The sequence below is a fragment of the Mixophyes fleayi genome, chromosome 3 (assembly GCF_038048845.1).
Source record: "Mixophyes fleayi isolate aMixFle1 chromosome 3, aMixFle1.hap1, whole genome shotgun sequence".
Classification (NCBI taxonomy): domain Eukaryota; kingdom Metazoa; phylum Chordata; class Amphibia; order Anura; family Limnodynastidae; genus Mixophyes; species Mixophyes fleayi.
Window position 1 is genome coordinate 293956689 of NC_134404.1, and position 25852 is coordinate 293982540.

Consider the following 25852-nt stretch of genomic DNA (forward strand, 5'->3'; position numbering starts at 1 on the left):
TCGCAAATGGCACTAGACAACGATGTCCATTCTCACCAATGATATCTGCAGTATGTATGGAGAAGTCAGCAAGATTCATAAGGGCTAATTCAGATATCTCCGAAAAACGAATAAAAGAGAAAGAATTAAAGTTAGCTCTCTTTGCTGATGATCTCCTGGCTAGCATTACTAACCCCAATGTCTTGATCCCCAATTAGCTAACAGAGTTACAGAAATTCGAAAATCTTTCTAATTTTAAGATTAAATTAAATCGCACTTAACATCTCTACTCCTCCTAATGACATGCGTTCATCTTTGCTTGGCACCCTACTCAGATAAAGTATTTGGGGTTTAGTATCTCTGCAGATAACTTGCTAGCTATTACAAATAAAATTTGCAAAGATCTTAGAGACTGGCAAAATAAAAACTTTTCCTGGATAGGGAGAATCAACATTAATAAAATGAATATACTCATACATATTCTCCCCGTACAAATTCCCAGAAAATGGTTCACCAACCTACACAAGATTTTGTATGTGACTGCAGGAAACCACATTCTAAGCATGATATGCTCTACAGACACAAACACTTAGGTGGGCTACACTGCCTCACTTTACGCTGGATCGAATCATGGACTGGACGAGACGTGGGAGACGTTAGGCAGTGAGTGGCGATAGAAGAACACATGCTCAAAGTCCAAACCAAGATCCTCCCGTGGCTATCCAAATTTTCTTCCACATAAACAAAAATAACCACAAAATACAGGAAACAGAACACGTATGTTCACCTGCTACTCTACTGTTTGTCATCCAAGCTCCCCCCTCCCTCCTGGAGAACACATACAATCATGGACATAGGCAGGGATTCTCCGTGCCCTCCGTTCAATGAAATTGAAGCTAAATGGGACTTTAACAATTCAGAAATCTAGAGATACCTACAGCTGAAGCATTTCTTAAATACACCAGATATGCACAGGTTGGCAGATCACTTTATTTGAAACATTGTGCATGACCTCCCAGTAACCCAAGCATTCACTCTTGACTATCCAGAAACTTCTAATTGAAAACACCTGCTGAAATGTCAAAAATCATGCAAGACTGGGAATGGGACCTAGTTCAGTTTGTTACAGAACAAAACATCTTCAGAAACACCACAGGCTAGTTCTGTTAGCATCACTGTGATTGAGACGCAATATAAAGTTTTATCAAGGCGCTAACTGTGTTCCAGTCTTCTGGCTAAAATGTACCCTGGATTATCCAACACCTGGAGGTGCAATATGGTGCCCCTCAAGACACCCCTCCACATTTGGTGGGATTGTCCCAAAATACGCTCTTGCTGGAAGGAAGTGATCATCACATCCAGAGATATTACAGGAACTGGGGTAACAGAGAGCCCAAGTTTTAGGTTACTCAACTTTACCAACAAGTCCACTGCCAAAAATTAAAAAGCAGCGCTGCGAAGGCTGTGATACCGCTAGGTCCACTGGAAATCCTCCAATTCACCAGCCATAACAGAGTGGTTTGCAAGACTGGACCATTATATGAGCATGGATGACTTGATTTTATCTTCTGAAGATAAATTTCAGGAATACTGTGCAATATGTTATGATTGGTTTGAGTTCAAAGACACTACTAAGTTACTAAGTTTGCTCTTCTATGCAACAGAAACTAAAATAGTAATATGTTAGCGTATGTTAGCTCACCAACACATCACGGTCACAATACCCACAGTCTTTGGTCTGCAGTTGTTGTTTTTTTTCCACCAATAATCCTTGACTCCCCAATTATACCTTTCCCATTTCCTTCTCTCCCTATCCATGGCACAGTTTGTTGTTTATTATGATTGCGTGTACATGTATACAATCTGCACTGCAGTATTTTCAATGCATTAGTTGCAATGTTCTTGAGTTGTAAAGTTGTCAAAAAAAATTGAGACTTGAGATTGCAAAACAAATAAATAAAAAGAAAGAAAAAAAAGACTTACAACATAATAAGACACTTAGAAGCACTAATGCCTTTGGTGCAAATGCCATACAATAAAATGCAATTTTATGTTATATTTTTTTGTCCCATACTATAACCTCTAACAAAGAAACTGTTTGTGAAGTGCGTAAGGTAACTGTACAAATAAAACAAACAATGTTAATGTTACAATTAAACGTGATCGTCAATATCAACGCACAAATAAAGACTAATTAATAATAATAAACAAAATATTGTTGCAGCTGTACTTTCCTTTGCTTGAAACGTTGAATCAAATCTCATGCTAATGTATTTACTATGTGCGTGTGCTTATTAAACTAGGGCACCTGCGAACCTATTGTACATTCTTGTAGGACCTTGTGGTATTTGATGGCCACTAGGCTCTCATCAGTTCTAGTTTACCCATGTACATGCACTATTTACACTGAAAAAAACAAAAACAACACACTACAATTTTATGGCTACTACCCCTATATTTGTTTGCAGGCGATATCTACATCCCCCTTAAAAGCAAACTTGCTGAGATGAAATGCACAATCTTATTTCTGACATCTCAACAGATTGTGTTTCCACTGGACAAACAAGCCAGCTCTAATGCTTCTTTCAGGTTAATGTGTAAACTGGTTTTAATCACTTCCTTTGATACATTTTTATGTCAATATCAGTCAGAGCAAACATTCAGAGAGTGAGCAGATGGAAGCTGTGCCTCATAAAGTGTGCTGAAGCGCTTTGAGAGAGGAACAAAAGACCCACCTTTTTCATAATTAAGGGGTTGATTAAAGCTGAGGGTTCCCCACAACACACCTGTAATTACTGACACAGCTAGGTATTGTGCTGTGTCCTCGTCTGCAGATTTCAGGCAGAAACCTATACAGCACCAGATGGGAGTGTGTCTGTTGACATATGCTACAATAAAAGGGTTTGCACAAACCTGGCTGGAAGTGGGGACAGAATGTAGCATATCTGAAGATTAATAACTCAAACAGCTATGCTGTTAGGTTTGCTATGCCTGCTTTTATATCCGTCTGTTGCAGAAAGGTGCTTGAACCCATGAAGAACTATATAAATGACATTTTAAACTAAGCAAAAGACTAACATTTACTGCTGTATAACAGTCAAAAAAAAAAAGGCAAATTGCAAAGTGTGTGTGATAGGCTGAGGAATCTGATTTCTGGTAATTTTTATTCTGTTACATTCTGATATTATGCACATGAAGTGGAAAACTTTCAAATGTATTATACTTCAATTATTAAGAGCTAAAAAATTACTTATCTGCTAGTAACTAAATGCAAACCCAGTGGAAATGGATATGAACAAACACATTCAAACATGCCTCAAATGAGTGGAAACTGTCTTGGCACTTCAGTTTAAAGTTAACTTAAATAAATGCTCAGGGTTAGTGGTAGTCAAAAACAGAGACCCAGGAAAATAAGGGAACAACAAGAATAGTAAAAGCAATGGACATTTAGGCTTTACACAGTAATCAAGATAAAAAGTCTCAGCAACAATTATGGAAACATAACAAATGACCAAGGACAGACTTGTTATTTACAATTGTAGTCCGCATGAAGGAGACCTTAGAACAGTGGTTGGCAACAGAGGGCCCAAGGGCTGCCATTGGCCCAGTGAGCCTCCACCTGCAGCCCCATAATGACTGCTCCGGATCTCACTTACTCTGCTTTGTTATAAAGTAGAGAAGAAGACTGAATGGGAGCAGCAAATTCAGCAACACACGACTTCCTGCGCACACTGCACACCAGAGGACATGGAGGAGGGAGTGCAGTGCGCTCTCCATCCTTCCTTCTCAGGATCCGTCTGTAATATTAAGTGGGGAAGGTATGAGAAGGGATAAGGGGAGGTCCAACAAGCATATAAGAGGCTTGTGGGGAGGCCAGTAAGGGGAGGTCTGGAGGGCATGTATGGGGCATGTGGTGAGCTCTAACAGGCCAGTAAGGGGAGGTCCGACGGGCATGTAAGAGGCATGCGGGGAGCTCTAACAGGCCAGTAAGGGGAGGTCCGATGGCCATGTAAGATGCTTGTGGGGAGCTCTAACAGGCCAGTAAGGGGAGGTCTGGTGGGCATGTAAGAGGCTTGTGGGGAGCTCTAACAGTAAGGTGAGGTCTGGTGGGCATGTAGGGGGCATCTCTAAAGGATTGTTCACAGTTAATTCGCTTTTCAAGTCACCAACTAATGGCTGAAAAATCTCACAGTTTATAATAATTATCTTGCTGTGTGACAGAAGATCTAGCTTAAGAAGGCAATTTCAAAAGAAATTTTAGTAATCTAACAAACAAGAGTAAAGGGGACGATGGTACTACATAAAATGATCATGTAATCTCATGTAACTCGTAACAGAAATAGATGACAAAAAAAACCTTGCAAAGTCTCTGGAAGATGTGAATACCTAACTTTTTGGCTTTAACCACCTGTCGCCAGAAAATAAAAAGTCACATCTTACAATCCCCTTGCCTATCTTTCTCTCACTCTGCTTCTATTAGCTGGTGATATATCACCTAATCCAGGTCCCCCACACTCCTCACACACACATACATCAGAGCACTACCGTTCTATAGCAAACCTCAAACACATCACCTGTCTCCCCTCTCTTCCAAAGTCCTTTAAATGTGCCCTTTGGAATGGTTGCTCTGTTTGTAACAAACTTACCTCCATTCATGATCTCTTCCTCTCAAAAAACCTCAACCTTCTGGCAATAACAGAAACATGGCTCATGCAATCAGACACTGCCTCACCTGCAGCACTTTCACATGGTGGCCTCCATCTCACCCACATCTCCAGACCTGAAGGCAGACAAGGAGGTGGGGTTGGACTACTTCTCTCCCCACAGTGCACGTTTACAGTTCTACCAAATGTCCCATCACTCACGTTCACATCTTTTGAAGTACATGCTATTCGCATTTTTAATCCACTCTCTCTACGTGTTGCGGTGATCTATCGTCCCCCTGGAGCACACCAACAATTTATTGAGGATTTCTCTGCATGGCTCCCTCACTTCTTATCTTCAGACATCCCCACCATCATCATGGGTGATTTCAACATCCCCATTGATAACCCACCTTCCAAAGCTGCTTCCAAACTACTCTCTCTAACCTCCTCACTTGACCTCTCCCAGTGGATTGAATCATCTACTCATAAGGAAGGCCACTGCCTTGATCTTGTTTTCTCTAAACTATGCTCAGTTTCTCATTTTCTTAACACACCATTCCCCCTCTCAGATCATCACCTTATCAGCTACTCACTCAGCCCCACTGCTCTAACCTCTCTACTGTCTAACTCTACCAAGCCTCCTCATACCCGCAGAAATCTGAATTCTATTAATCTTCAACAATTTTCCACCTCTCTCCAACACCTTCTCTCCCCTATCTCGACATTCTCATCCCGAGATGGCAGTACCCCATTTTCACCAAACCTTAGCAACGGCCCTTGATCAAGTGGCTCCAGCGACACTACATACTACACGTCGACTTCGATGTCAACCGTGGCACACTAAAGCAACACAAAATCTTCAAAAACTGTCCCGTAAAGCAGACCGTCACTGGCGTAAATCTCGCACCTCTAATGACTTCCTCACATATACTTCTGTCTACCACTCCTATCGAAATGCTCTGGACACTGCAAAACAAACATACTTCCAATCTCATATCTATGCTCAGGCTTCTAACCCCAAACGCCTTTTCAATACATTTAAATATCTTCTCAATCCTCCCACCCCAAACCCTCTATCTACTATCAGTGCTCAGGATCTTGCTTCCTACTTCAAGGACAAGATCAGACTAGAAATGGTATCCTCTTCCTCGACAAGCAATCAGCTCAATTCCTTCCCACTACCCTCTGACACCCTCTCTTCATTTGACCCCACAAATGAAGAGGAAATTTCTAAGCTCTTCTTATCTTCCTACTCTACCTCCTGTCCTCTTGATCCTACTCCCTCGCAAATTGGTAGATCCCTGTCTTCTGTGCTCATTTCACCTCTAACTCAAATCTGTAATCTATCGCTCTCTACTGGCATCTTTCCATCACTATACAAGCATGCAGTGATTACTCCTATTCTAAAAAAAACAAGATTCCGACCCAAACTCTATCAAATTACCGTCCCATCTCTCCGCTGCCGTGCCCCACCAAGCTTCTAGAGAGACTTGCCTACACTCGCCTCACACGCTTTCTTTCCGCTAACAACCTGTTGGATCCTCTTCAGTCTGGCTTTCGTTCTCAACACTCCACAGAGACTGCGTTGACCAAGGTTGTCAATAATCTGATCACTGCTAAAACTGAACGCCATTACTCTCTCCTAATTCTCCTGGATCTCTCGGCTGCATTTGACACCGTTGACCACTCTCTTCTCCTACAAACGCTGCAATCCCTAGGTCTTCAAGACACTGTTCTATCCTGGTTCTCATCCTACCTTTCTAATCGCTGTTTCACTGTTAATTTCTCTGGAGCCACCTCTGCTCCGCTTCCCCTATCAGTTGGAGTACCACAAGGCTCAGTGCTAGGTCCTTTGCTGTTCTCTATCTATACCGCTTCTCTTGGAAATCTAATAAGTTCCTTTGGCTTTCAGTATCATCTCTATGCGGATGATACCCAAATCTATCTATCCTCTCCTGATCTCTTGACATCTGTGTTGTCCCGTGTAACTGACTGTCTTTCTGCCATTTCATCTTGGATGTCCTCTCGCCAACTCAAAGTTAATCTTTCTAAAACAGAGTTAATAATATTCCCACCCACCAACAAGAGCATACTTGACATTTCTATCTCTGTTGATAACATGACCATAAATCCCACCCCACAAGCTCGCTGCATAGGTGTATTCCTTGACTCACACCTATCCTTTGTTCCCCACATTGACTCTATATCTAAATCCTGCTACATACATCTAAAGAACATTTCCAGAATTCGCACATATCTCACGCTAGACACGGCAAAACCTTAATTCATGCACTCATCATCTCCCGCATTGACTATTGCAATTCCCTCCTTACTGGTCTTCCCAAAAACAGACTCAAACCTCTACAATCTATTTTACACGCTGCGGTAAGACTGATTTTCCTTGCAAATCGTTCCTCCTCTGTTGAATGACTCTGTATGTCTCTACACTGGCTGCCTGTTTTGTACCGATTCCAATATAAAATACTTTTACTAACCTACAAGGCCATCAACAAAGCTGCACCAACATACATTTCCTCTCGTCTCAAAATATCTCCCAACTCGGCAACTCCGTTCTACACAAGATCTGCGTCTCTCATCCACCCTCATTACATCCTCCCATTCCCGGTTACAGGACTTTTTTCGGGCTGCACCCACTCTATGGAATTCTCTCCCTCGCACAGTAAGACTCTCCTCTGGTCTACAAACTTTCAAGCGTTCTCTGAAAACCTACCTCTTCAGACAAGCTTATAATATTCTTCAGCTACCCTCTTAACCTCGCTACCTTTAGCCTGTTACACAATTTCACACAAGACAACTACCCCCTGACCAACAATGTTGTGTGACGGGTTCATTTAGCTTATGAGTCACTTTTACCTTTGCAGTCTGGCTGGGCCAAAATGCAAAATGTAGACTTAACCTCATGTGTCAATCTCCCATTGTCCCATAGATTGTAAGCTTGCGAGCAGGGCCTTCTCACCTCTTTGTTTGTTTTACTCAGTTGTTTATTAGTTTATTATGTTTGTCCCCAATTGTAAAGCGCTACGGAATATGTTGGCGCTATATAAATAAATGATGATGATATCTGGGTCATAGAGTCCTTTGATGTGATGCCAACTTAACACATATCAACCTTTTTAACATCCCTGACAAAGACATAATAAAAAGTTGAAATGGGTTGGAAAGTTGCAAACTGAAGACTACATACCGTGTGGACAACTTGGCATCACATCAAACTATTTACATCTTCTAGAGACTTTGTAAGAATGATGTTTTAGCTATAGAGGATCCTCGCAACAGCTTGTTGAGATTCGCAAGAAATCCCGTCAGAAGGCATTAGTGAAAGGCCTGTTTTCTATTTTTTAGTAGTGCTTAGCGCCATTGCTAGATTTGCTTGGTTTATCTTGATCTTGTATGCCACTAGCATATATTTCTAAAGAAAAATCAAAACACTTAAAAACCTATACACAAGTTGGAATACAGAGTTTATCAAACTGGTTGACAAAAGATTACAATCATTAAAGTGACATATTACATACAAATTAAAGGGCCAGTAAACAAAAATATGTTAATTTATGTAAAATAGCTACTAATTACATTTAAATATACAGGTAAAAGTTCCCATATGATGAGATCGAAAGATATTTAACATTACATTTTTATATTTCCATTTGCTATACAGGTGAATGCAAGCTTTTGTCCTCCGTTATCATCCCTTTATCATCCCTTTCTGGCTAAAGATGGCTAAAAAGAGGCTGATTCTATTGTTCTTCAATGGGATAACTGACAGGAAGTCTGCTGTGTGCAGGAAAACACCTCCCCTCATATGATCAGAACTTTATCTTAAACTGCTGAAACTTACATATACATTTGTGAACATTATTAGTAGCTTTCTTATGTTAACTTGCATTTTAGGTTTAGTGGCCCTTTATTTACTTTAAAACCAATGCTTCATATAGATCTGACCACTAGGGGCACTGTTCTATTAGTGTCCACAAACAATATTTCATTTTGGCCTGGCCCTCGCTGAGCATAATGACTTACATATTACTGACCACCTATAGTACCTAAAGATAAGCGCCCATATTAATAGGGTATATTTTCAATTTAATGTTCAGAAACCAATTTGTAATTCTATCAACCTCCTCCCTACCACTCAACTAATACAAGACAAGACCCTGCAGATTGACATACACTCACCTCCGCCAGCACTTGTAATGGTGGATTGTCCAGGTGTCAAAGTCAAACTGACTGGACAACCCGTAGCTTTAGTTACTGAACTACATTTCCCATGATGCTTAGAAAAGGACCACACAGACATGGTATTTCAATCATTAGGGTTTACAAATCTTTAAACGCCTGCACATCACAGTAATATACCTGCCTGGGCAGGTGAGTACAACCACTATAATATTCTCTTCATCTTCAAATAGTAAATAATATTGGCCTTACCTCTCTTTCTCAGACTACAGTACATCATGGGGTATATAGTTCCTACCAGTGGAAAGTATGTGGCACCTATATCCACTTTAGTATTTAGATTACATCAAAAAAAAAAGGTAGAAAACTTAAAACTATGCAGTTAAAAACAGACACTAGATACTGAATAAATATAAAATAAATGTTAATATAGATATAGGCAAACAACATTTTAAAAGGATGGCAAAGCCAATTACAGTATATTTTATGGCACTGTAGGAAGACAAGACTTTAATAGCTCTTTGAGAATTGTAATACTAAGGACATATGTCATTTATCTGTAGGCCTGTAAAGAAAAGGACGGGGTGCAATCACGTCATCCAAACAGATGTGTTACTTTCCAGAATGCAAAGCATAGACCTTTAAACACAAACTGCATTGAAAAGCGTGCTGACTAGTAAATGAATCACCTTAATTGAATGCTACTGTATGTACACAGTGCCTGGCAAAACACAGCCAATGAGGAGGAAACATATGGCGGTGGCAATAGAAATTGGTTTACTCATTTGGAGCGACGTTGTTTCTGCAGCACTTTCATAATTGACCTTTACAGCGATAAACGTGTAAAATAATTTTGTTTATTATTGGCTCCGAAGCTTTCGGCAATTACACAGAATGAAACGGGAAGAAGGAGGAAGGGTGCGTTCTGTAAGCATTTCCATTGTTTACATAATTGCACGGCTATAATTTGGTGCTTGTGTTGTTGCGGAAAAGTATTAAAGACGAGGAGGGGAAAAAAAAACAGAGTCATTATGAGCCATTTTCAATTTGAAATGAAAATACTGTGGTGGCAGAAATAGGAAGGTACCCTAGGTGTTGCAGCTTTAAATGATTAACTGGGTAAATGACAGATTTAACCCTGTCATCGCCGTACGGTGCTGCTGTGCCTGTAAGACGCCGCTCTGCACCAGAGAGGTTAAGTGACCTCAGGGGTGATAATGGATTAAACACAACAATTACTGCATGGGGTTCCACATCTACACCACGGATGCAGAAGACAATCAGGAGCGTACAGACACATAAATCTGTGGAGAGTAAAAGGTCAGAGGAAAATAAATATGCAAGAACGTGGATATTTTTAACTTGACATTTTTGTGGAGGGGGAAAAATGATTACTGCAGTGTAACCAAATAGGTCTTTAATCTGTTTCTCAGAATCGGAGCAGACTGTTCTTTTTTAATTAGTAATCTGGAAAAAGGTATTACATAAAGACGCCAAAAAAAACCCTAACCTGTTAAAGGATGTTTTTACATTTTGAATTATTTGTTTTCCTTTTATCTTTTTTTTTCGTCTTCAGTAATGTACAGAAGCAAACACTGGACTACGCTACAAGTTTCCATAGCGTTGTACCAGTTAGCTGCAGAAAGACCGCTGCTTCAATTGTACATTTAGTCATTGGATAAAATAAACGATTAGGTTCATCTGAAGCAATAGTTTATTTAACTTGAAGTGAAAGTATTTTTAATTATTTAACTGAAAAAAAACAAGGATTTTCCCCCCCCATTATTTGTTCATTTAAATGCTATGTGCGCTGTAGGTTATGCCGGCTGATGTGGTAGTGGGGTCTAATGCTGTAAAGAGAATGAGTCACGTCTGTTTACTAGTGTCAGTACATAAAAGGGAATTGTTCTATTTTGTTTATGCTCAGGAGAGGGGTATAGGAAAATGCTGGGACTCGTGCGAGAGTTGGCCAACAGTCTGCATTATAATTGCTCCGGAGCGCACCCTTCAATCTGTTGCCTTATGAGTGTTCACCAGGTGACGTATGTAGACAGCACCCCAGGAGTGAGGACAATGCTACCTGCAGGCCAATCTTCACACACAGGCTCCGCATCTGCATACAAGGCCCAGTGTTCTTCTATACTGTGCCCTAAAATGGGGCAACGAGAAGCACACACATTTTCTGCACACTTACATAGTGCACTAGGTACTATATAGAGCACTAATAAACTGATTAAATCGTCTGTTGAGTTATTATGTCAGCTGTCCACTGTGACGTGACAACATGGAGAGCTCCAAACATGTGCAGCAAAAACGACAGCTTACATGCAGGAAGTGTAGACCGTCTGTGGGAAAGTAGTGGCTTGAGATGTAGATTCCTATAACTCCACAGCCAAGAACGTATAAGAGGGAATAGGCCTTAATGAGTACATTACAAGCCTCAATGTATGGGAAATACAGATTAATTGCAAATCAGTACAAGTTCCACCTTCTCTCATTTAAGTTTTAAAACTTTGTTCTACACCACAGCAATCAGTGATTGACTTTAACTATAATTAAACAGATAGTTTGCTTTTTTTTAAAAAAAAATAAAAAAAAATATTTCCACTCAATGTTTATTCGACGAAGAATTTCAAAAAAGAAGATCTATATATTTTTTTTTATATAAGTAACTGAAAAGAAAGCCAACCATACCATTTAATCATATCCAGCAGCATCTGCTGCTAATGACCCAATAACAGTAAACATGTCAGAGTTAACCTTTCAGGCAGCTCTTTCTTCATCTAAATAGTGCTCTTTGTAGGTATCCCCTTACACCTCATCCATATTGAAGCAGACTCAGGACATACAGGCTAAAACCTAATTGCTCTTTACTAAAACTACCACCATCTGTTTAGATGACATTCTTCTAGTGTCTCCTTTCAAGCTTTTACAGAGTGGAATCTAGGATTGCAAAATAACCTCTCTCTGCAATGGAGCGGGGGACATTGACTTGAATTATTTTACCTTAAAAATCACTATGGAATTTAATTAAACAGTACTGGTAGTCAATTGATCGGAACTGGAGCCCTTATATTGTGTTGTAAATAGCTCCATCCATTAGATAACAAAGTAGAAAGATAACTTTAAAGTTGGCAATTAGAAAATGGGAAAATTAAGCACAGATGGCAGAGTCACATCTGGTCATTGCACATGACCAATGTGGAAAAATGTATACAAATACATTTACGTTAGGACCCATGGCAGGGCACTAGTCTTACCAGGTTCCTCACACTAGTACACACATGTTGTATGTGTGTGGGCAGCATAATACAACAACTCGCTGCCCATCTTCCCCACACCATTAGGAATTGCCTTGCGCACTGCTCTGACATAAAATGACTCCATTTCTAAATACAACTTGCCAGCATCAGTCGCGTTTGTTCTAAGCAACAACTCAGACTTACATAGTAGGTAAATACGTTATAAAATGGTAAATAACATGGGAGGAGGTTATGTAATGTGTTTATGCACCTTTTTAAATAATGACACATTGAGGAATTATAGGAACAGAACATGCTTTAAAAACTAATTGGGCATTATCCATGACAGACAAACAGAGACAGACAGGTAGGGTTCCTACTCCCGGCAATCATCCAGCGTACTATTGACCACAAGATGAAAGGACCTCAGTGACATACTGATCACTAGGAGGCTTAAACTGTCAGCTCTCAGTATTAATTGCTGGACAGATCCTGGAGGTGCTTGATACAATTTTGTTCTCTCTGGCATTTGAAGTATGTGCTGTGAATATGGACAATGCAGCAAATGTACTATCCATTCCACCTTTCAACATATAAAGACTTTTCCAAAGTTTAAATCTATTCTACTGATACAATGGCACTACAACTCAACTGTAAAAGTAATCATTTGGTTTTCATTGAACAATTGCATATGTACTACAATCTTATGGCCCAACAGTCTTTATGGAGAATGATGGAAACCATGATACAAAAATGTCCATTAAACGGTTAAGACGGAGTGTCAAAGCTCATGTCCATGTAATCTAGATAGCTGCCATTACTAGAAACCAAACTATACATGAAGGACAAAATAATTAGTATTGGTACCTCCAGTGCATGAGAATAATCTGTATACCTATTCATAATGTGTGAGAGAGCAAAAAACACAAAACTAGAAAACAGTACGTATACATTGTAATTGCTTTCATCATAGGGTAACATCATCTGCTTTTTGGCTCATTTTCTTTTAACAGAAAAAAAGGGACAAGGGCCCTTGTAGCTACATGATTCTGTTAATGTATTGCTTGTAAAGAAAGACAGCCAACAGTGCCATCTTGTGGCAGAGCCAAGCAGCAGTAACAGATTCAAACCGAGAGCAAGTAGCTTCGTAAAATGTTTACACCTGATTGATGTCAATTTTACCTGCCCACCCAGCCTGCTTAGCCAATCAAGTTAGATGCAGTTTAAGTGTTGCAGCGGCTTAAGTGAAAGGAGCACTGCCACATTATATTCTCTTCTGTGATTTATAGAGTTAATGGAGGTAAAGTAACAATGCCATAACAGGTGGTTATTACATCACAATACTCCAGCGTTATCATATGACAGACCTTGTAGTTTATTCTTGTGAACAGAGACTATTCCAGATGGACAATTTTACATTTATACATTTCAAGGTTACAGTTTTCCTGTAAATTAGTGTAACAGGGTAAAAAACAAAAGCATGTTTAATATTGTATTTGGCTTGTTATAATAATGCAGTTACAATAACCGATTTCAGTAATCCTCATGTACAACTATATATAATAACATTATGGAAGTGTTACCATAACAATACAACAGACATGGTGATCATTTAGGCTGATGATCATTTCCCTTTGAACTATGATGACTATTGAACTTCTCAGGAAGGCTTTGGTGTGTTATCTAGGACAACCCTTACCAAACACAGTATTATAGACCGCACAACGGTTAGCATTGCTGCCTCGCAGGGCGGGGCCATGGGTTCCAATCAGGGATGAATCTATATTTACATACACGGATGCTCCCCAAAGAAAGAACCCTTGTCAACAATAGTCATTGCTGTTTAGAAAGTCGCCTCCTGGTGAAGTGACAGGTTCTCTTTCATTTCTTTGTCAGTGAATGAAAGGTCTTTATTAAAGTCTGATAGGTTCACTTTTCAATTTGACAAAAATTACTTCATTATTCACTTTGAAAAAGTAATAAACAATAATAATCATCAACTGTTAATCCAGAGTAAGGTAACCGATAACATGCTTAAACCAGTAAACCATAATCCACCAGAACAGATGATCGTAGTGACATCAGTATTAAGAGGAGAAAATAAATTCTGCTGTTGACTTGTTTGAAAGACCCACCTTAATGAACGCCTCATAACTGGAGTGTTCATTCTACCTGAAAGCAACCTGATGCATTTTCTTAATACATAACAGAAACGTATGGTATTGAATGCATTGGCTCCCTCTCTACAGTGCTCCACTAAGAAGTATGGATATGTTTCATACACAGGACACGTAAATAAAGATGAAAGTCCCCTAGCACTGAAGGGGACAGGAGTTACAGATCTCAAGCACAGCACTTAACTGCAGGCAATGTTTAGCAAGAAGTGTCATTATGTTGGAAGGCGAGACTTCTTCTTGTCCCTTATATTCGAAACATGAGAAATCACATTATCACCAGAACAGGTTACATTGACCTCTTTTATGGACAAAGGGGGTACTTTATGGTATCACTGTCGCTAGTGAGGAGTAAGTAAGAGACAAGAAGTTTGACATTGTGCTACTTCAAGGACCTTGAAAAGGTTTTTGTGCTCTCGTACATAACACTTAACCCCTTTGCTGCTGGGGCACAATGTAACCCATGTGAGCATTATTATTATTTTAGAATTTTGACCATGCATGACAGATGAAGAAAGAAAAGTTCAGCAGTGAGAACTGGTGTTTTTGTTGTACGATATGGATTACCTGTAAACTAAGAAGTAAACTGTTTTTTTATATATCTATGTGAAAATTAAAATCCTACATGGTGGAAAATAAACCGGCTTCATGCTCTATATAAAACAGTAGCAAGAGGGATCACTAGTATACAGAGTGGACTATTTGTACCACTCTGCATTATTAAATTAATAACTTGCACTATCATAAGTTACTAAATTTGTGCAATGCATAATAAATAATATTATTATTGTTAATAATAAAGATGGGGGGATAAACCAAACTGCCAAATAAATGAATTCACATGCTATGTGAAATATAAAGTGTCACACACTAGTATAAGTGTAAAACTTACTTGATCTTCATGATGAAGGCCATTATGCAGGACAAGGTAGAACTGAACCAAGACATCGGAGTTTGGTAGGACATCCTGCCGTCTTGTCATCATGCCGCATATGAGCTTATAGGCCTGCAGCTTCCCCTCCTTGTACTCATTCGGCAGGGTTGTGGCCTATTTAGAAATATAAAACATTTAGAAAAAATATAATGTAACCAAAATGACATGGGACTAAAGTCATGATAAGCAGAGTACATTTATGTCCTAAGCCCCAGCGATCAGACTGCTTGCAGCTTATATTAACCTATAATGGTGCAACTGTTAAAAGCTAATACTAGATTGTTTGTTATTATTTGTACTATTGGTTACTAAAATTCTGAAGTTGTTTTGTAGATTTGTCCCTGGAATTTTTCGCCTCATTTTTGCTTCTTGTGATTGACAAGCCGGACAGTAATCCTTCTGTTCAGTATTTCAGAGCCATTCATGTCTTCTATGATGTGTAAGTTAAAGTTTATTGAATTAAAGTTATTACCATATAATAGAACTGTATAATAATAAATACTGAGTAGATATATATTTATTTCCAAAATGGATATCATTTTCCTTTAATTATGCATAATGAAAGAGTTCACTGATAAGCAGGTCCAGAGAGATAAAATGCAAAACTGAAATAGGTTTGTTGCTACACCTTAAGCTGGGCAGCACGGTGGCGTAGTGGTTAGCACTTCTGCCTTACAGCACTGGGGTCATGAGATCAATTCACGACCATGGCCTTATCTGTGTGGAGTTTGTATGTTCTCCCTGTGTTTGCGTGGGTTTCCTCCGGGTGCTCCGGTTTCCTCCCACACTCCAAAAATATACTGGTAGGTTAATTGGCTGTTAACAAAATTGACCCTAGTCTCTGTGTCTGTATGTTAGGGAATTTGGACTGTAAGCCTCAATGGGGCAGGGACTGATATGAGCAAGTTCTCTGTACAGCGCTGCGGAATTAGTGGCGCTATATAAATAAATGGTAATAATAATAATAATAATACTACACACTACAGGGTTTTTGTCCAATAATCGGCTCAACCAGCCGACATATGACGGCTCGTTCAAAAGTCGGGTCAGTGTGTGTAGTGACACGATGGTCGAAAGTCTGCCCAAATGGACGATTGTCGCCTTATTTGGTTGGTCGTACCGTTTAATATTTTCGTTCCAATCTCGTTTCCGTTGTGTAGTGTGTATAAACTTCCGACCAATCCACGACGACATTGCAATCATTGCTCACAACGACATGGCTGTAAAATGTTGCTAACGGGACGTCCGCTCTTCCCTTTATCGTCTAAAACAGGGCTAGTGTGTATGCAGTCCATGGACTGAGCGATCGGACCATCGATCGCATGTAAAATCGATCGGCATAAAAAGTTGGCGGAAAATTCTGTAGTGTGTACCCAACTTTAGGCCTCTGCTATATGTCACACCCATTATTAACAAGTGCAAATCTCTATACTGATTATCTTTCTCTTATCTCCCATGTCTTTGACATAGCTGTCATCATTGGTCTGATTAACATTTTTTTTTATTATTATTTCTTTGATTATTTCCTGTTATTATCATTTAAATTGATTTCACTTAAAAATGATTCTTATAATTTAATATTCTATATTGGAAGCTGTTTATATGTTATTATGTCACGTCATGTGATGAGAGCATAACAAAATCTATACCCTGCCACTCTAGTGTCTCAGCGGTCTTCTCTGCTCTCATATGAATCATACCGCTAATGATTTGTGCACAAAAAGATGATGTTGATGCCAGAAGACATAGGACGAGCCAAGGACCGTCAAAGCTCTAACTATGGAAAGGACAGGGCAGCAGTGGACTTGTTATGTGGCAGCCCTATCCTACATTAAAGGCGGCCACCAGACAGAACCAAAAGTATATTTCACCTATTTGTCCTAATGTGACACATAGAGTCTGCTCCTTTGGCAACATTTTCAAATAAGCCTTTTAAATCTTAATTTATTTCTTTTATTCGGATTAGACAAGTTATGGCACCCCAGAAAGGTAAATATAAAACCGAATGACCTATTTAATCTAGATTTTTTCCATTTATTAAAATTTAGGGAAACTTGTAAAGTAATCGTACTAGATTATTAGTGCACAGTAGAAGAATTTAATGCCTAAGCAAACAATATTTTTTATTTGTGAGTAATAACCGTAGTATCATGTACAGTTAATACATATGTAAAGTTTTAGATATAATGAATAAAGTTATCTATCACAAGAGAAAGCTAATCTGGGCCTTGCCAGATCCGGCAGAGGGGGAGCCCTCATGCCCACGTGGCACCATCGTCCCTGCAGCATACCAGGATGCAGACTGCACATGCCCTTTTCCACATATTTAAAATTATTGGGCCACATTGGCTTATGATCAAAACTTATACACATATAATATATACACTAACACAATTTTATGTTATTCAACGGAACAGGAGAAATGTTTGCAAGATCCAGGAAATATCAAAATTAGGTAAATGATCAAAACTGTTAAAATAAAAGGGGAAAACCACAAGGCGACTCCTATTAACCATTATAGTGATCATCAGTTTGTTCCAGTATATAAAACGTGTACACATTATATGGACTTCTGTGGGGAAAAAAAACATGTTAAATGGAAAATGGGGAAAAAATAAATTTCCTAGTTTGACCAAACTTATCCAGTCAGGTATAAAACAGTACAGTATTTTGAAACTTTTTTTTTATTTCCAAAACAAAAATTACTAAACAATTTCAGCAATACACACACAAAACTATTGTACACCATGACAGCACAAATGACTATCTGGGAACATTCAGAGGTATATAATGTGAAAGACTGTAGTGTAAAACAGAGGTGTGAAATTTGGGTATGACTGTAATTACATAACATTTCAAAATCATTAATTATTCCTCACCTTAAACAACCAGGATGCAAACATTCTAAGAGGTGGGATCAAAATGGGGGGTGGAGGGGAAGACTGATTGTCCAGACTGATTGACAGATTGTCTCTGATCTGCAGGAGGGAGGAAACACACAAAACAGTTTATTTTAAGGACATAAACAGGTTATGCTCTTCAAAGTAAAATCGACTACAAATCCAGTTTCATAATATAACCGTCTAAATCTAGAGATACATGTGCATACTAAGTAAAAAAAAAAAAACAGGTTCACTTATAAATATAAAAATAATCCTCTTTCTACAAATATTCGCTATTCAACAGATTTGACTTCCCTGTGCACACCAATCTCTATACGCTCCTGCCACCTACTGTTCAAATTGTAAAGTACATTTTACAGACAATGAAGAAATCAAGGGCTTGCTGTACTGCTGGGCCGGATTACAGCATTTTTCAGCCTTAACATATTTCCAGATAAAATAAATCAGTCCACATTCTACATAACAATGTCTAAATAATGTGGAGTTTTCTACTGTTCTCAATGTTCAAAGTTCAAAATAAAACAAGTGACAACAGATCCTGCAATGGAGACCGGTCACATATCACAGGAGGGTTAGACGTTTAAGTCCCGTGACCCTCACTGCATACAGTGCCTCCAGAAGATAAAAGGTAGATATTGGGCTATATTGTATCCTTCACTTCATAACTCAAGCGTTTCCTTCCAAACAGGATCCTTACAAGGTAACATGCTGGCATGGAGGGCTTCATGTTGTATCATCTCACCAGTGAATAAAAAGTAAATATTTCAATTTTGTAAGTAAAAAGTTATTTTACTAAATTACAGAAACGCTGATGAGTAACTGGGACATCTCTCAGCACCTATCACTCCTATGCTTATTTCTGTGTCTTACACCAGTTCCAAGCCAATAACCTGACACTAGGGCAATTCACAGGTAAGCTTTTCTGGTGTTTACAACAAATGAATGTCGCCAACCAAACTGGAAAAGAGATCATATGTTAACAATGAGGTCCTGGACCGGTTACGTGGAAAGCACATGTGTATTAGGCACCTCTGACTCGCTGCATTTCCATTTATATTTTGCTTTTAATCTCAGTAGCTGCTATATCAAATTGCTGCCTATACACAGTATATAGTTGAACATGAATTTGTGCACTGCAGTGCTGGTTCCGGCATGGAGTAAATCACTGTGGGTTGGTGCAATATTTAGCTGTAGAGAGAGATTGGTTCTGAGGAACTCCGCAATAGTTTTTTTGGGTTAATCACATATGAATAGAAATGCATCTTTCTATCTATAACAATGGTGGAGAACAGACTGCCCGCCGTCCCATCACCTCTGGCCCCCAGCTGACTGCTCCCAATCTGACATTCTTTGCTTTATAAAGCATGGAATACGACTGAAGGAGAGCAGCTGGTTTACGAGTCATGTCACCTCGCACACTGCAGAAAAGTCACACAGCACAACCAATCAGAGGAAGAGGAGTTAGTGCAGTGCATTCTGCACCTTGTGCTCTTCCTCCTTCCTTTGTGGTCCTGGCTGTGCAGGCACGAGGGGAACGCTCTCAGGCGGCACGAGGGGGAACGCTCTCAGGCGGCACGAGGGGGAACGCTCTCAGGCGGCACGAGGGGGAACGCTCTCAGGCGGCACGAGGGGGAACGCTCTCAGGCGGCACGAGGGGGAACGCTCTCAGGCGGCACGAGGGGGAACGCTCTCAGGCGGCACGAGGGGGAACGCTCTCAGGCGGCACGAGGGGGAACGCTCTCAGGCGGCACGAGGGGGAACGCTCTCAGGCGGCACGAGGGGGAACGCTCTCAGGCGGCACGAGGGGGAACGCTCTCAGGCGGCACGAGGGGGAACGCTCTCAGGCGGCACGAGGGGGAACGCTCTCAGGCGGCACGAGGGGGAACGCTCTCAGGCGGCACGAGGGGGAACGCTCTCAGGCGGCACGAGGGGGAACGCTCTCAGGCGGCACGAGGGGGAACGCTCTCAGGCGGCACGAGGGGGAACGCTCTCAGGCGGCACGAGGGGGAACGCTCTCAGGCGGCACGAGGGGGAACGCTCTCAGGCGGCACGAGGGGGAACGCTCTCAGGCGGCACGAGGGGGAACGCTCTCAGGCGGCACGAGGGGGAACGCTCTCAGGCGGCACGAGGGGGAACGCTCTCAGGCGGCACGAGGGGGAACGCTCTCAGGCGGCACGAGGGGGAACGCTCTCAGGCGGCACGAGGGGGAACGCTCTCAGGCGGCACGAGGGGGAACGCTCTCAGGCGGCACGAGGGGGAACGCTCTCAGGCGGCACGAGGGGGAACGCTCTCAGGCGGCACGAGGGGGAACGCTCTCAGGCGGCACGAGGGGGAACGCTCTCAGGCGGCACGAGGGGGAACGCTCTCAGGCGGCACGAGGGGGAACGCTCTCAGGCGGCACGAGGGGGAACGCTCTCAGGCGGCACGAGGGGGAACGCTCTCAGGCGGCACGAGGGGGAACGCTCTCAGGCGGCACGAGGGGGAACGCTCTCAGGCGGCACGAGGGGGAACGCTCTCAGGCGGCACGAGGGGGAACGCTCTCAGGCGGCACGAGGGGGAACGCTCTCAGGCGGCACGAGGGGGAACGCTCTCAGGCGGCACGAGGGGGAACGCTCTCAGGCGGCACGAGGGGGAACGCTCTCAGGCGGCACGAGGGGGAACGCTCTCAGGCGGCACGAGGGGGAACGCTCTCAGGCGGCACGAGGGGGAACGCTCTCAGGCGGCACGAGGGGGAACGCTCTCAGGCGGCACGAGGGGGAACGCTCTCAGGCGGCACGAGGGGAACGCTCTCAGGCGGCACGAGGGGAACGCTCTCAGGCGGCACGAGGGGAACACTCTCAGGCGGCACGAGGGGAACACTCTCAGGCGGCACGAGGGGAACACTCTCAGGCGGCACGAGGGGAACACTCTCAGGCGGCACGAGGGGAACACTCTCAGGCGGCACGAGGGGAACACTCTCAGGCGGCACGAGGGGAACACTCTCAGGCGGCACGAGGGGAACACTCTCAGGCGGCACGAGGGGAACACTCTCAGGCGGCACGAGGGGAACACTCTCAGGCGGCACGAGGGGAACACTCTCAGGCGGCACGAGGGGAACACTCTCAGGCGGCACGAGGGGAACACTCTCAGGCGGCACGAGGGGAACACTCTCAGGCGGCACGAGGGGAACACTCTCAGGCGGCACGAGGGGAACACTCTCAGGCGGCACGAGGGGAACACTCTCAGGCGGCACGAGGGGAACACTCTCAGGCGGCACGAGGGGAACACTCTCAGGCGGCACGAGGGGAACACTCTCAGGCGGCACGAGGGGAACACTCTCAGGCGGCACGAGGGGAACACTCTCAGGCGGCACGGGGGGAACACTCTCAGGCGGCACGGGGGGAACACTCTCAGGCGGCACGGGGGGAACACTCTCAGGCGGCACGGGGGGAACACTCTCAGGCGGCACGGGGGGAACACTCTCAGGCGGCACGAGGGGAACACTCTCAGGCGGCACGAGGGGAACACTCTCAGGCGGCACGAGGGGAACACTCTCAGGCGGCACGAGGGGAACACTCTCAGGCGGCACGAGGGGAACACTCTCAGGCGGCACGAGGGGAACACTCTCAGGCGGCACGAGGGGAACACTCTCAGGCGGCACGAGGGGAACACTCTCAGGCGGCACGAGGGGAACACTCTCAGGCGGCACGAGGAGAACACTCTCAGGCGGCACGAGGGGGAACACTCTCAGGCGACATGTGGGGCGTTAAGGAGTTTTAGAGTAAATAGTTCAGAGTGAAAAGTGAGGCATGTGGGGCTTTATTGGAGCAAGTGGCATTTTGGGATGAGTGATGTGTGGATATCAAAGTTGTGTTAGGGCTGTTTTTTTAAATTCTATTCTTGAAATTCAGGGTAATGTGCAGTCCTTGAAGTATATTGGGTTGCCCATCACTGATCTATAACAGCAGCTGTGGGGGTAGTGGATAGATTTACTGTCTAGCTAATATGTAGTACAGTACTAAATATTCTTTGTAGTTAAGGAAGTTATTAGTTGACAATAAGTTAAAATTAACTATGCATTTTTTTGTCTTTAAAATACCGTCTTCATATGTAGGTTTAACTATATCTATATTTTCCTGTAAGAGTCTAGTAGAACATGCTGGTTTCAGCATATATGCCACATGGTCAGGATTTCATTACATTTCATCCAGTGATTACAATAGACTAGTGTCTTTAGTGGCCACTTATCAGGGAAAAATGGGAGAACTTGCTTTCTATACTAAGAAATACTCTATGGATAAAGAGTTTATATACCTAGGAATACTGGTTCCATTGGTTCCACTATCTAACTTGTATTGGACCAAGCAAATGTTAGTGACAACTGGTTGCTAAGGGTTACTGCATATTTCCATCATGTTCGTGAATTACTCCAAATATCTTTCCTGGTTTCCAGAGGTCAAGGCTTGAACATAGCAGTATAAAATAACAATCACATAGGAAAGATGTGGTTGATCAAATAGCATTATTTTTCATTAAATTGGGGCACCGGAGTCATACCTTTGCCAGCTTGTACCACAGTTCATAGAGGTAGCCAAAAACCTTGGCATGGATTTTGGTGGAATGGATATTGTTCACATCTCCCAGTATCCCCAAGATTCTCCTCCACAAAACAGCTGCAGAGTCCGGGTGCCACCCTGATAGATTGCCTCCAGCGATAATGCTGCAGTCACCAGCAAGGCACTCGCTGCTGTCTGGAAAAAGATTTAACAAGAGTTAAAGTGATATGTAAAAATATCATTAAAACCACTGCCAAGTGAAGTGAATAACATTAATTATCTTGTTACAATGGCACCTGTTAAGGGCTGGGATATATTAGGAAGCAAGTGAACAGTCAGTTCTTTAAGTTGATGTGATGGAAGCAGGAAAAATGTTTGATCGTAAGGATTTGAGTGACTTTGACAGGGGCCTAATTGTGATGGCTAAACGACTGTGTCAGAGCATTTCAAAAAACAGTAGCCCTTGTGGGGTGTTCCCTTATGCAGTGGTTAAAATACATCAAATGTGGTCCAAGGAAAGAACAACGTAAACTGGCGGCAGGGTCGTGGACACATTGATGTGCGTGGGGAACCAAGGCTAGCCTGTCTGGTCCAATTACACAGAAGAGCTACTGTAGCACAAACTTCTGAAAAAGTGTGTGTGTGTGTGTATGTGTGTGTGTATGTGTGTATGTGTGTATATATATATATATATATATATATATATATATATATATATATATATATATATATATATATATATATTTATTTTTATGCACACGCATATAATGGGATTTTTATACTTTCATAAAATCCGTTTCTCTTAATCCATTGGGGGACACCGGGAACATTGGGGTATAGAGTAGGGAAAGGCAAACTGGCACTTTAACTTTAGTTAAACTAAGCCCTGGCTCCTCCCCCTTTATACCCCACCTCCTGCTAGAGCCCAGTCTATGTTTAACCAAGCCCACAGAAAGGGAGATAGAGAGAAACTCAAGAAAAGAGAATAAACTTAACAACACAACATTCTCTTAACAACCATACAACATGTCAATCAGAGGGAGAAACTAGTGTTTTTAAGGGCGGAGGACCGATATCCCCCAATGGATTAAGAGAAACGGATTTTACGTAAGTATAAAAAAGAGGATTTATGTACTTACGTTAAATCCGTTTCTCTGATTCCGTCTGGAGGACACTGCTTACCATGGGGTTGTGGCAGGGGCGGACCCAGAAATTTGCCCTACCCGGGTCGATTTTAAGGGGGGCGATTTAGGCCCCGCCCCCTTTCTGTGTTCTAAGGCTGCCGGCGGCTGCACAGTATGTGCAGGTCCGTTCAGCAGTGAAAGTGTGCTGTCCCGCTGCTCTGATTGTGTTTAAAACACAATCAGAGCAGCCGGGCAGCATACTGTCACTGCTGAACGGACCTGCACAGTGTGCAGCTGTCGGCAGCAGCAAGCCCCTGCTGGGGGGGGGGGGGGGCGATCGCCCCGATCGCCCCCCCCCCCCTGGATCCGCCACTGGGTTGTGGAGGGGAGCACGGGAGTTGGCACCTAGCTAGTTAAGTTTAGCACTGCTGACAGACCCCTCCCCTCTACAATCCCCCTGCCCCTTCCTGTTCAGTTAATTGAAAAGCCCAAGGAGAAAAGGCCAATCAAACAAGAGCACACAGAGGAAAAGCAGAAGGGAGGGATCGCAGTGTCCCCCAGACGGAATCAGAGTAACGGATTTAACGTAAGTACATAAATCCTCTTTTCTCTTTCATCTAGTCTGGGGGACACTGCTTACCATGGGGACGTTCTAAAGCAGCCCCCTAAGGGTGGCACCACTCTGAAAGCCCCTCTCGTAGAGCACTACAAGCAAGCTTTGCATCCGCAGATGCAAATACATTAAACTGATAAAATTTTGTAAAGGTGTGGACAGAGGACCAGGTGGCTGCCCTGCAAAGCTGGTAGGTGGCTGCCCTGCAAAGCTGGTCTGCAGAAGCCCCATTTCTCGCTGCCCATGACGCCCCTACTGATCTGGTGGAATGGGCCGTAAGTCTCTCCGGCACAGGACGGTTAGCCTTTATGTAAGCTTGCTTAATGGTTGCCGTAATCCATCTTGCAATGGACTGTTTTGAGGCTGGCCAGCCTCTTTTATTAGAATCATAAAGAACAAACAGAGAATCCGTACGTCTAATCTGAGAAGATCTTTTGACATAAATGCGGAGAGCCCTAACCACATCTAACTTTTCCATAGACTGTTGATCAGAATGGGAAGTAGATGAAAAGACCGGAACTACAATTGCCTGGTTCAGATGGAAAGCTGAAACTACTTTTGGAACGAAGGAAGGGAGGGTTCTCAACACCACTCTGTCCTTGTGGAAAACCAGATATGGTTCCCGGCAAGACAGAGCTCCTAATTCTGAAACCCTACATGCAGATGTAATAGCTAAAAGAAAGACGACCTTTCAGGTAAGACACCTAAAATCTGCCGTAGGTAATGGCTCAAAAGGAGGCCCTTTAAGCATATCCAGTACCAGGTTAAGATCCCATGGTGCTGTAGGCGCAACGTAAGGAGGTTGAATATGTAAGACTCCCTGAAGAAAAGTCCTGACATCTGGCAAGTCCGCTAACTTCAGGTGAAAGAAAACTGAAAGCCCTGAAACCTGAACTCTTAATGAACCTAAACGGAGCCCTGCTTCCAGCCCATCCTGAAGAAAAGCCAATAAGCGAGGTAGACGAAAGGAAGATGTGTGACAGGACTTATTTTCGCACCATCTAATATAGGCTCGCCAGATACGGTGATAGATGCGAGCCGAAACCGGTTTTCGAGCTTGTAGCATAGTGTTCACTACACTGGGGGAAAAAACCCTAGCTCTCCATAGGCTGGCTTCAACAGCTATGCCGTTAAACTGAGCCGAGGTAAATTCTGGTGACGAAAGGGACCTTGGAGAACAAGGTCGTCTCTTGACGGAAGACAATATCCTTGCCCCACCGTCATGGATATTATGTCTGCGTACCACACTCGACACGGCCATGAGGGAGCTATTAGAATCACCTTGCCTCACTCGTCTGAGTACTCGAGGAAGCATGGGAATCGGGTGAAACAGATAACCCAACCTGAATTCCCATGACATGGACATCACGTCCACCGCTACCGCCAAGGGGTCTCTTGCCCTTGCGCAAAACCTGTGAACTTTTTTGTTGTGTCTGGAGGCCATGAGATCTATATCCGGAAGCCCCCACCTCTGAACTAGAGACTGAAATACTTCCGGGCGGAGG

At 42.7% G+C, this 25852-nt stretch overlaps 1 protein-coding gene across 2 annotated transcripts in view; it reads right to left on the reverse strand.

The window, feature by feature from the left end:
- The window catches only part of RALGAPA2 (Ral GTPase activating protein catalytic subunit alpha 2), a 246852-nt gene that overhangs the window by 141525 nt on the left and 79475 nt on the right, over nucleotides 1-25852 (reverse strand). For both annotated transcript variants that reach the window (XM_075203830.1, XM_075203831.1), the window contains exons 21-23: nucleotides 22612-22805; nucleotides 18052-18150; nucleotides 15131-15286 (exon numbers count right to left, since the gene is read on the reverse strand). In XM_075203830.1, the coding sequence (XP_075059931.1) occupies nucleotides 15131-15286; nucleotides 18052-18150; nucleotides 22612-22805 (449 nt within the window). The remainder of the gene's footprint in view (nucleotides 1-15130; nucleotides 15287-18051; nucleotides 18151-22611; nucleotides 22806-25852) is intronic.